General features: G+C 51.7%; 1 protein-coding gene across 2 annotated transcripts in view; it reads right to left on the bottom strand.

Moving 5' to 3' along the window:
- Nucleotides 1-1,367: 1,367 nt before the first annotated feature.
- Nucleotides 1,368-12,274, bottom strand: part of GCN1 (GCN1 activator of EIF2AK4) — a 66,408-nt gene continuing 55,501 nt past the window's right edge. For both annotated transcript variants that reach the window (XM_030938803.1, XM_030938804.1), the window contains exons 49-58: nt 11,926-12,195; nt 11,590-11,703; nt 10,887-11,117; nt 8,941-9,134; nt 8,699-8,813; nt 6,036-6,132; nt 5,296-5,444; nt 4,742-4,849; nt 3,374-3,592; nt 1,368-2,077 (exon numbers count right to left, since the gene is read on the bottom strand). In XM_030938803.1, the coding sequence (XP_030794663.1) occupies nt 1,952-2,077; nt 3,374-3,592; nt 4,742-4,849; nt 5,296-5,444; nt 6,036-6,132; nt 8,699-8,813; nt 8,941-9,134; nt 10,887-11,117; nt 11,590-11,703; nt 11,926-12,195 (1,623 nt within the window). In that variant the 3' untranslated portion in view covers nt 1,368-1,951. The remainder of the gene's footprint in view (nt 2,078-3,373; nt 3,593-4,741; nt 4,850-5,295; nt 5,445-6,035; nt 6,133-8,698; nt 8,814-8,940; nt 9,135-10,886; nt 11,118-11,589; nt 11,704-11,925; nt 12,196-12,274) is intronic.

Raw genomic sequence — 12,274 nt, 5'->3', positions numbered from 1 at the left:
CTGCTGGCTCCCCTGGCACGTCCACAACAGCCCTTCATGGCTCACTTCCCGGGAGCTCACACCCTCCTTCCAGACTCGGAATGCAACTCAATATGCTCTGGGAGCCTTTGAGTCATCCCAACTGTCAGTCAAGCTCCATCCATTCCGAACAGAGAGCTCATCCTCCTCCAGTTTCTGGAACTGGAATCCGGTGTTTTTCCTTTGGATTTTGCTTAATGAGTGTCTGATACCTCTATGTCAGGTTCCCCTCCCAGTTGCACAATGGGGGGCTAAAAGCCACAGGTGGATATCAGCATCTGATCCAAGACCCTGGAGGAAAGTGAAGATGGCCTCAGGCTTAACAGGTTTCCCAGCCCATGCCCCTCAACAGAAACGTTGCCCGTCTCTCCCCACAGCTGACCAGTGGAGGGGAACACATCTGCAGACAGCCTGATGGACACATGCCCTTGGCAGCTGGGAGGATGCTGATGACCATCCGAATTCCAGAGGCAGAGAATGGTTACCATGGCTACCAAAAGTTGTAACCATTGGCTGTTTTGGCTACGAGGACTCAGCTGACCTCTCAAGGTCCCTTCCAGCTCTGGGATTCTACAATTACCTCGAGCCAGCTGACACCATGTCTGCTGCACGAGAACAGGGCTCGTGAGAAGTGCCTTAGGGGTCACCTTGTCTTATTCATCAGAAGTGTTGAGTCACAAGCCTACTTTCTACCTTGGCTGCATTATTAACCAAAGTCTTGCTTTTTTTGGCAAAGCATTTTTATACCTTTTATAAACTGAGTTTGCCACCACCACTTTTTCTCTTCCTTTTACAGTTCAGGCCAGTAATTGTGACAGAGGTTTGTCCTGTATTATGGCCAGGGAACAGCCCAGAAAAACTTGCGTCACTGGGCCCAGTGGGGTGTGCTTCATCAGAATGTGTGTCACGAGCCTTCTAAGAATCAGGAGGAAGGAAGTCATTCATAAAGGAGGCAGATGCTGAAATGCAACTTTGGTTTCCTCTTGCAAGTCCTTCAACTATAGGAATGTGGCTCTTTCTTATTCATGGGGGGCTGGATTTCTCTTTACAACCTGAGTACCAGAAACTCCCTACCTTTCCAAGTCAGAACACAACAGGAAAATGGCTAATTTGACCTTTGCATTCTCTACACTGAGGGAGATCATAGGCTGGGCTGCATACCTCTCAAAACCCAACCACAGGACAGAAGTCTACACAGAGTCCTAAGACTTTTGAAAGCAGGGGAGAGATATGCCAGAAATCAGAGAACTGTGAATACTTACAAAAACAGTTGCAAACCTTTCCTTATTCCTGATGCAGGAAGCTTCATGTTTAATGGGTGTTTGGAGATTTTTAAAAATCTGTTTATATCAAGATTAAATCAAAGCCTTTATTAAACATTCCTCTTTCAAACAGCCTTTCAAACCTATACCCCTCCCCAGACTTGGGAGCTGCCAGAGCTGTGGATCATTTTCATCTGACAGGGGTCAGATCCAGTCAGACCTCACAATATTGAAAAGCCAAGCCAGACACACTACACTGGGCAGACATCCACCGTCTGTGCCCCACTCAGGATCTAGGCAAAAGGTTGGTAGCGCCAGCTCTCAAACCAGAGCTCAAGCACAGGAGAAGAGGAACCCACAGTCTGACCCTGCTATTATAGTTCCAGACCTAGGCATGCTAAACTGGACAAACAGCTCCTGGGCTGCCATTTGCTGAGGCGCATGCGTGTGCTTTTCCTTCTCTTCTCCACAGGAAAAGGTGAGAGATGGAGGAGGCAATTTTCAGTTGTGTGTGGGTTTGATTTAAGGCTTTGGCTGTGGTCTATTGATATATTAAAATACTTTCTGGGAACGCCATCTTCCAAGCTCCCCATCGGAACAAATGTATTTTCAAAAATGAAAACATTGAGCAAAGATGTGGAGCGGCAAATGCTGCTGTGGGCCCAGGCCTCTCATGTCAGGATGGTGTCGTCCACCTGCTCCATGGAGTCAGCCTGGCTGGCCAGCTTCTTCAGGGACCTTCGGTTAACCTCGTTCAGCACCTCCAAACTGGCCACATCCAGGATCTTGGAGAGGGACTGTGGGGAAGGATGAGTGGAAGGAAACATAGTCAGAAAATACAGCTGCCACGTTCTCCAATCGGAGAAAGACAAAAATCAACCCCAGAACTAGAGACACTGAGGTGGAATTTGGCAAAATAAGGGAATCAGATGGATCCAGGGAAAGCCCATTAAAACACTCATCATGCTTTTCTATTTTTCCCTTTTTCATAGAATCAGGGTCTCACTGTGTTGCCCGGGCTGATCTTGAACTCCTGGGCTCCAGTGATCCTCCCACCTCGGCTTCCCAAAGTATTGGGATTACAGGCATGAGCCACCACACCTGGCCCCATCATGCTTTTCATGAGACGAGGCAGTGGGAGTTGCAGCTTTTGGGCTTTTTTTTTTTTCTTTTTGGACACGGAGTTTTGTTCTTGTCACCCATGCTAGAGTGTAAAGGCACGATCTCAGCTCAACACAACTTCCGCCTCCCAAGTTCAAGTAATTCTCCTGCCTCAGCCTTAGCGAATAGCTGGGATTACAGGCATGTGCCACCACGCCCGGCTAACTTTGTATTTTTAGTAGAGACGGGGTTTCTCCATGTTGGTCGGGCTGGTCTTGAACTCCTGACCTCAGGTGATCCGCCCGCCTCGGCCTCCCAAAGTGCTGAGATTATAGGCGTAGCCACCGTGGCCAACCAGCCTTTGGGCTTTCCAGGCTGCTGGGGGCTGGGGACTGAGTGAACACAACTCAGGGTTTCCACTGGGCAGCTCTCCTGGGATCTGCTATGTCTGTCTGGGTGTCATGTGAGATTTTATTTGAAGAAATAAAATTCTTTTTCTTTTCAAAAAGAAGTCTGAAAACCATGGGAATGTGTGTTTCCAGGTACTGGGCCAGTCACCACATCTTTTTTTTTTGAGACGGAGTCTCGCTCTGTCGCCCAGGCTGGAGTGCAGTGGTGCCATCTCAGCTCACTGCAAGCTCCGCCTCCCGGGTTTACACCATTCTCCTGCCTCAGCCTCCCTAATAGTTGGGACTATAGGCGCCCACCACCACGCCCGGCTAATTTGTTTGTATTTTTAGTAGAGACGGGGTTTCACCATGTTAGCCTCGATCTCCTGACTTCATATCCACCCGCCTCAGTCTCCCAAAGTGCTGGGATTACAGGCATGAGCCACCACACCCAGCCCCAGTCACCCAAATCTTAATCTGCTCCTGAAAGCTAGCACATCCACGGTGGCAGAGAAGAACCTGTGGTTTAAATATTTCCGTGCTGAAGAAGAGCTGAAAGACAGATGCTCACAGCATGCCCCGGTGAGGCCCCCAGGCTCCTACCTGAAACACCTCTTCACCCTGCCGCATCTTCAGGAGGTTGACAATCGCCTGGTCGCTGTAGGCCCTGACCACAGTGTTCTTATCCTTGGTGTTGTCAAGAAGAGCCTTCAGGATGGGCTTGATGGCCTGGGGATCCAGGGGAGGCAGCGGGTCCTTATTTGCCCACCAGATCATCTTCTCAGCCACCAGCCTGATGTCACTGGATGGGTTCTGCAGACACTGTGAAAAGAACCACAAACAGGCTTTTGGATAGGCACATCGTCTGTTCCTTGAAACAGCCCAAATGCCCAGCCTCGACACTTTCTTTGCCTACAGCGTGGACACTGACCCCACTGCTCCTGTGGGAGGGTCCCAGCATGAGTTGGCCCTGGCTCCCTGCACCCTCATCTTGTGCCACTCTCCCCTTGCTCACTACTCTCAGCCCGCATGCGTTTTTACTTCCTCGAACATCCCAGGGCCTCGGGCCTCTGCCCTGGCTGGTCCCACCGGCTGGGCCGTGCTTGCCCCAGATCCTCTCTAGGTTGGCTCCTTCTCATCCTGCAGTTCTCAGCTCCCATGTCATCCTTTAGAGGTGCTCCCTGCCAACCTTATCTATGTCAGGGTCCTCCCCATGGGCTCCAGGGATCCTGTCTGCCTTGTTCATCTCTACACCTTCAGGACAGTGCCAGGTGAACAAGCAGGTGCAGCTGATGTCATCACAGACCAGGATCAATCGAATCAGGGCCCTCAGAAACTCCGTGGGTTCCCGGTGCTGCGGGGGGAGGCAGTCACCCTTGGGAACCTCATTACTCAAGGCAAGGTCCATGCACAGCACCACTGACACTGCCTGATAGCTGGTTAAGAGTCCCAGGCATGGCCCCATCTCACTAAAATGCACTCTGGCTCTGATTTCTGTGCACAGTAATGCTTCAGAAGCACACCGTATCACACGGGCCACGGGAGCCCTGCTGGCACATTCCTTGGCTTTCCTAACTAGGGCCTGGCACACAGCACAATAACCACACCAAGAAGTGCTGGGCCAGCTAGAAGAGGGAGGCGGGAAAAGAGAGGTATTAAGATGGGAACCCAGGTCTATACCTAATTTTACAAAACTAGGGTGCCTAGAAAGAATGCCTAAAATAGCGATTCCTAACTTGATTCAGAGTCACAGGTCAATCTGAGAATCTGACAAAAAGTTAGGCTCTATTGCAGTGTAAAGCACACACAGAAACCCCTTACATTCCATCCCTAAAGGTTCAGCGATCTGGAGGCCGTCCACGGAGAACTAGCACACAACTAGTTGAGGGCACACTGCTGGTGTTCTCTGGTCCTAGGGCCTCCTCACAAGCCAGGTGTTAGGGGTCAAACACGTGCTTGGCCCCCACTCACCTTAACGAACAGGCTGGAGAGTTTGGCTGGCAACTGCCCTCCGCCTGTCTCAATGTGGTATCTCATGAGAAAGCCCATGCCCCGGACCCCGCTCACCGCAATGGGGATCTGTGGAGAACAGACAGCGCTAGATGGCAGGCCCCCCGCCCCTTCCCCAGAGCCAGGAAAATCCCAGTTCCTAGTAATCTCCAGGACCCTCCACCACGTCACCCTTACTCCTACCAGGGACACCGTGACAGCTCTCACTCAGGTAGGCTGCCCCAGCTGAGGCAGATGAGCATAGTCACTGGTTCCCAGGAACAGTGATCCAAGTCCTGACCCAGAAGGGGCATCTGGATTCTTCAACCCAAATTCCTTGTTTAGATGATGAAACTGGGGCCCAAAGGGATCAAGTGCTGGTCCAAGGGCACAGCAAGTTACCGGCAAAGGTAAAATTAGACCCAAGTCTCTTAAGCCCCAGTCTGGGGTCCACCCATGCTGTGTCCACAAGGTGCTGCCTATGGGATATGGCCTAGGGGAGGGAGAGGACTGGTCTGGCTGCCCAGATGCCTTACCCTGTCCGCCGTGGCACTGCTCAGGATCATTTCCTGAACATCGCTGCTATATCTGCCAGCACAGAGTCTGCCAGGAGCCACATTCACAGCCACGGAAAGTGCCAGGCTCCGCCCGTGCCGAACCATCCAGTCAATGCCGGACACGTCCGCTAAGTGGAAGGACACGACTAGGATCAACCGGTATTTTCCAGCATGTCCCCAGCACCCATGAGGCCCATGGGCCCACCCCACTGGAGACCAGTGTGCTGACCCGGAGCACAAGGAAAACCCAGGCCACACTCACATGGACCTCCCTGCTATCTTGGCAAAAGCTCCCCAAAGCAGCACATTAAGTAAGGAAAGCCTGCTCATGAACCACTCCAGGCTTACAGCTGTGTTCTTTAAGCAGAGACACTGAGGGCTACAAGACCACTGCAAATTCATTATTGTTTGTTTGTTTGGTTTTAGAGACAGGGCCTTGCTCTGTCACCCAGGATGGAGTGCAGGGGTGTGATCAAGGCTCACTGCAACCTTGAACTCTTGGGCTCAAGTGATCCTCCCACCTCAGCCTCCTGAGGAGCTGGCACTACAGGTGAGCGCCACCACACCTGGCCTGGATTTTGCTTTAATTGCTGAATTCCCAAGGAAAGGACAGTCCAGTTCCTAAAAGATCCTCTGAGGGAGGGAGAGAGATGCCCATCAACTCTTCGCTAGGGCTGAGAGGCCCAGGGCCCTGAAGAGGAACTCTCCAGTGTACTTACCCAGCAAGCACTGCTGTAGAACGGCGCTAAGCTCCTCTTCAGTCAAAAAGGCACACAGTTCCCCTAGGCACCCGGCTGAGGAGATGCGAGTGTTGTCCTGACAGGGAAAAGAAGGGAGTGACAGGGTGCAGGGAACAGCAAGAGCTCTGTGGGGACCAGGGCAGGCAGCTCTAGAGCCCAGGACGGATAGCAACAAAGAAGGTGGAACAAGCCAACTCAGGGACTTAAGATTCAGTCCTTCCTCTAGGCACTCGTGCTCCCCTGCCAGATTGGGGCTGCCATTCACTGAAACTGCCACTGGTATGGAGTTAAACATTACACACTCAGCGCTTCACTTAATTATGGAAAACCCCAGTGTGTATGCATATGGCAGTCATCCTCTTAATAGCAGTAATAACTGTATTTACACAGCACCTTTCTTCTTAGGAAGGCTGAATGTTTCATATTTATTATCTCAATTACTATCAACAGCCCTGTGAGGCAGGGAGGGGCAGGAGGGGAGGCACCTGCCCACAGCCACCAGGGAAGCCGGCTAGAGGCGGCCACTCTGAGCTCCTTTCTCCCACAGAGCTTGTGTCATCTTGCGGCCAGAATGACCCCTGTTATCTCCCTACTGCATGAGTGCCCCACTGCCACCAAAATTACTTGGATTCATCCTAGGAAGTCAAACTAAAGCCACTAATCAAGCCAAGGAAGATAAGGAAAGGCATGCACTTCCTGTTCAAATCAGAGCCAGGTACACGAGCAGCTCCGTGCTCCTCCCTGGCCAGTTAACTATGTAATACCAAGAAAGGATTTTTCTTCTTTTGAGTGGGAGTCTGGCTCTGTCGCCCAGGCTGGAGTGCAGTGGCCGGATCTCAGCTCACCGCAAGCTCCGCCTCTTGGGTTTACGCCATTCTCCTGCCTCAGCCTCCCGAGTAGCTGGGACTACAGGTGCCCGCCACCTCGCCCGGCTAGTTTTTTGTATTTTTTAGTAGAGACGGGGTTTCACCGTGTTAGCCAGGATGGTCTCGATCTCCTGACCTCGTGATCCGCCCGTCTCGGCCTCCCAAAGTGCTGGGATTACAGGCTTGAGCCAGCGTGCCCGGCCCCAAGAAAGCATTTTAAGTTATGTTCCTTATTATAGGTGCCAACTCACCATGTCCCCAAAACAAACCCAAAAAGCTAATGCCAGGCTAGCACCCTGAACTGCCACCTTCAATCTGAGTGGAGGTTCAGAGGGTAAGAGGATGGGCTGCCAGCAGTTTGGGCCTCTGAGCTTGAAGCGGAAGCCCAGGTGCCAAGCTAAAGCTGCTCTGACACCCACTCTCTCCAACTTCATCTATTTTAAGCTGCACTGTGGTGAAATGCAAATTATGTTTCAATACTAACTTTTGCTCGCGCTGTACGTGACTCTGTGGAAGCCCTGGCAGACCATGACCAAGACAGCAGACTTTCCCATCTGTCCCCACAGAGAAGGCTGGGGCTGGAGTCCCACAGCCGGCGCCTGGGGGCCAGAACTAGGACTTTGGAGCCATAGGAAGTGCAGCAGCAAGTGTGTGTCGGGGGTGTGGGCGGGAGCTCTGTGTGTGTGTGTGCATGTGTGTGTCAATGAAGTGTAAAACCACGTGAGCCCAAAGGCCCTCCCCTCCTAGACTGGCCCTACAAATGTAAATTAGGCTACAACAGAGGGCTGTCTGAAAGTGAACAGAAAACTCTTCTCCATAGACTCAACTCCCTACTGGCCCCACAGTGCTGGCAGCCAAATATTTGACAGATGCTTCCAGACTGGGTGAGGCTGATGGAACTGGGACAGAAGCAGGAGTCCAGGGCTTCTGGTTTGGACTCTACTACTTGCTGAGTATGGCCCAGACAGATCTCACGCTCGAAAACAAACCTCTAAGACTTCCCACTGGGATGCACCCTGGAGACTGTTTATCCCACTACACACTAAGTTTCTTGAGGTCTGTGACCATGAGGTCTATGCACCTCTGGGAGAGGCCCTTTAGCCTGGCAAATGTTTCACAAAACAAATAAACTTCTTCATTTTACAAAAGTGGAAATGAGAGGCAGACAGACAAAATGACTTAAGATCAGAGAGCAAATTGGTGAGAGTTCTGGGACTCTACAAAGCTTACTTGCCTCATCTACAAAACAGAAATAACCGGCCAGGCGTGGTGGCTCACACCTGTAATCCCATCACTTTGGAAGGCTGAGACGGGTGAATCACCTGAGGTTAAGAGTTTGAGACCAGTCTGGCCAACATGGGTGAAACCCTATCTCTACTAAAAATACAAATATTAGCTGGATATGGTGGCGGACACCTGCAATCCCAGCTACTCGGGAGGCTGAGGTAGGAAAATCGCTTAAACCTATGAGGCGGAGGTTGCAGTGAGCCGAGATTGTGCCATTGCACTCCAGCCTGGGCGACAGAACCAGACTCAGCCAAAAAAGACAAAAAAAAAAAAAAAAAAAAAAAAAAAACAGAAATCACCAATATATCCACAATACCTGCCCCATTTCCCTGGAAACCTGAGGAAATGTTGGTGAAGCATACAGGGTAATAGAAATGTCAGGAATGCTTATTCCTACTGAGCTGTACTGGTTCTAACACAAAGTAAAGAACTCAACCTAAGGAGGAGGAGGGAAACCAGTGGTGCCACTAGCCCTGCCTGCAGCCGTACCTCATCGTGTCCCAGCATGCTCAGCAGGAGCGAGACGATGTTTTTCCGGATGGCGGCATCCACTTTGGCCCCTGCTCCCTGAATCACAAACCTCAGGGCCTGCAGCATGGTGTCCCTGCAGAAGCGACGCACCGACTTAAGCCCTGGGTGCCTCCACCACCACCCCTCCTGCCAGCGCAGACTCGGCCCAGAGCAACCCCTGGCCTCCTGGAGGCCACAATGCTCCCTTGCTAAAGCCGTACCTGACACCTGGGTCCTCCATGGCACGGATGCCGTTGAGCAGCTCTGTGAAGAGGGGATCCACCTTAATGTGGATGGAAATGAGCTTCCCCAGAGCATCTGCGGCCTTCAGGCGCACCCCCCGGTTGGAGTCCTGCAGGGCTTTGGTGAAAGTGGTCTGCAGCTGGGGCAGGAAGGGCTTCAGGGCAATCCCAACCTGTGGGAGGAACCCACATCCGTGAAAGACAGTTGTGGTGGACCCAAAGCCACAGTGTACCACAGGCATGAGAACCAACCATAATCCCAAATCACCACAGCGAGTCCAGCTCTCACACAGGGCTGGAGACAGACAGCCCATCAGAGAGGCTGAGCACAGACAGGTTTCGCTTGGTCTCCTGGTCATATCCAGCATGCTGTGATGTACTGGAGGAGCAGGAGGCTGAGGAGGCGGCAGCCGCGATCTGAGGGAGGTGTCTCGAAGCCTTGGCTGCATTGCAGTTTGGCTTAGTGGAGACCCGTCCATATCGATAAGTGACTCAAAACCTCCTCTGAATACATTAAAGAGCAGGGCAGACTGTCGGCAGTGTTGAAGCACAGTTCTAACGCCAAGACATGGAAAGGGACTCAATGTGTAATAGCAGAGCCCATCTACTGAGCAACTGACAGCAGAATACACACTCCACATTCAGCCCTCAGAACAAGCCTGTGAAACAAATGACCTTGGAGAGTTCTCACTGCAACAATGTGCACCCACCTAACTAAAAATCCAGTTCAACCCGACTATACAGAAACACAGGTACACTTCTGATAAAATACAGGTGGGTCCAAGAGTAAAGATTTACCTTTTTTTTTTTTTTTTTGAGATGGAGTTTCGCTCTTGTTGCCCAGGCTGGAGTACAATGGCACTATCTCGGCTCACCGCAACCTCCACCTCCCAGGTTCAGGCAATTCTCCTGCCTCAGCCTCCCAAGTAGCTGGGATTACAGGCGCCCGCCACCACGCCCAGCTAATTTTTATTTTTAGTAGAGACAGGGTTTCTCCATGTTGGTCAGGCTGGTCTTGAACTCCTGACCTCAGGTGATCCGCTCACCTCGGCCTCCCAAAGTGCTGGGATTATAGGCGTGAGCCACCGCGCCCAGCTTACTTATTGTTAATTAGGAAAACCAGAGTGGCTGTTCGGAGGTTCAGTGCCAATGAAGGTCTGGAAATACTGGAGTTGGGTAGATGTGCAGGCTGTGGCAGGCACCCAAAGGGGATGGGGGAGCTGGTAAATCTGAGCTGGGCGAGGTCAGGAGTTCGCGACCAGCTTGGTGAAACCCTGTCTCTACTAAAAATACAAAAAAATTAGCCAGGTGTGGTGGCAGACACCTGTAATCCCAGCTACTTGGGAGACTGAGGCAGGAGAATTGCTTGAACCCAGGAGGCGGAGGTTGCAGTGAGCTGAAATTGCGCCACTGCACTCCAGCTCTGGGTGACAGAAATAGACTCCGTGTCGAAAAAAAAAAAAAAGAAGAACTGCAATATCTTTAAACAATGTTTTCCTTGTATTTATGTGGTCCTAAATTTTTTTCTTTGAAAAAGCAGTTTTTCAAAATAATAGCATTTCACATGTACTGAGTGCTTAGTATGTAGCAGGCATCATGCCGGACATAACCTCAACTAATCCCCACATCTAGCAGCCCTTCATGAGACAGCTGGTATTATTAGTCTCACATTATAGGTGAGGAAACAGGCTCAGGTTATACGGCTTTCCCAAGGTCATCCTGGTCACACAGCTACTAAGGACTTAGAATTGACCCATGGTGTAGCATGTCTGGAGTCCAAGGTCTTACCTCCCTCTGCTATGCTGCTCTCCACAATAAACCTGTTGCCCTGCTGCTACATGACACCTTATAACAAATCCTGCAGACAGAACAGGATATAACAAATCCTGTTCTCTAAGATCTGAACAAACTCATCAGCCACTCACCTTAGCCAACAAGAGGCTGAGTGTCTCAAGCAGAGCCGCCTTCACATTCCAGCTGAACCTGTCCCCCAGGATGCGGATCAGAGGGCCAGTGATGCTGACCACGGAGGGCCTCAGGGCGTCAGCCGAGGTCAGGCGGATCACCAAGCCTAAGGCTTTGGCTGCCTCCTCTTTCTGCTCAGGGCTACCAGTCAGGACTCCTTCCCGTAACACTGGAAGGATGGAGGTCACTCCCTGACAAGAGAACCACAACTAAGAGTCAAATCTCAAACACCCTGGGCCCCGGTGTCTCCCATGTAAGCAAGCTGGTCCTAACAGTTGTCCTCCCCTCAACTCCATGGGAGATACTGATTCGGGCTGAATTTCAGGATCACAGCCTGAGAGGGCTGGCTATGGAACAGTCTTGGCAGAAACAAGAAGACAAGGGCCCCAACAGACCTATCACACAGACGGAACATGCACTGCTATTACCCTGTGGCCCACTCACTCTGGCCAAGGTGACCTGCAGAGCTTAAACCAAAGGCAGCATGAACCCTGTCCCCATCTGGCTGCCATGGAAGAAAACACGCTGTCTGTGAAGGTGCTGAAACCAACCACCATGGCTGCTGCTCCAGCTGCCCTACTGCAGACCTGGGACAGGGGGTAAGGGCCAGAAGGGCACAGCAGACTGCATGCCCACAGCCCCCTGCACGAGGCCCTGGCTTACCTTCTTCGGGAGGCAGAACCCTGGCACATGCTCGCCTTTGCTCTCGTTCCCTATAAGCCGGATTTCCTTGTGCAGCTCTTCAATGAGTGCCAGCTGGTTGCCAGCATCCAGCTTCTGCAAGAATCCAGGAAAAAGCGAGAGGATGTAGAGCCCTCTCAAGACTGCTTCCAAAGAATATATGGGGAAAGCATGGGCGGGAGTATAAGCAAGACTCGCCATGAGGTGGTAAACGCCAAAGCTGAGTGACAGGTACGTGGGGGATTCTTATAAGTCTATTCCAGTAAACGTCTGGAATTTTCTATAAGCCAAAGTTGGCTGTGGGGTCAGTCCCCTCACCTTAGTGATGGCATTCAGGGCATCCCAGCTCTCCTCCAGAACCACAGGGCTGGAGTCATTGAAGAGGCGGATCAGGCCCGAGACCAGGCTCCGCAGGTGGCTGGTGTAGTCAGCCTTCGAGCGGGAACAGTAGATGTTGAGGATGATGGCAGCAGCTTGCCTCATGCCCACCTCAGGGCTGCGGGTAGCCTCCAGCAGATCCTCAATGATGATCCGGTGCCCTGTGTCATCCTCTACGGAGAGGATCACAGCCTGACAATTGGCCATCTCCTGCAAACCACAAGGGCCATGTGTGCTGAGCAGGGATCCTCCGGACAGACGGGACATAAGAAAGCAATAGGAGCAGGCT

This window comes from Rhinopithecus roxellana, chromosome 10, assembly GCF_007565055.1.
Source record: "Rhinopithecus roxellana isolate Shanxi Qingling chromosome 10, ASM756505v1, whole genome shotgun sequence".
In the NCBI taxonomy this organism is placed as follows: Eukaryota; Metazoa; Chordata; class Mammalia; order Primates; family Cercopithecidae; genus Rhinopithecus; species Rhinopithecus roxellana.
Note: the sequence above shows the minus strand (reverse complement) of the source record. Positions and strands in the feature narration are given on the sequence as shown.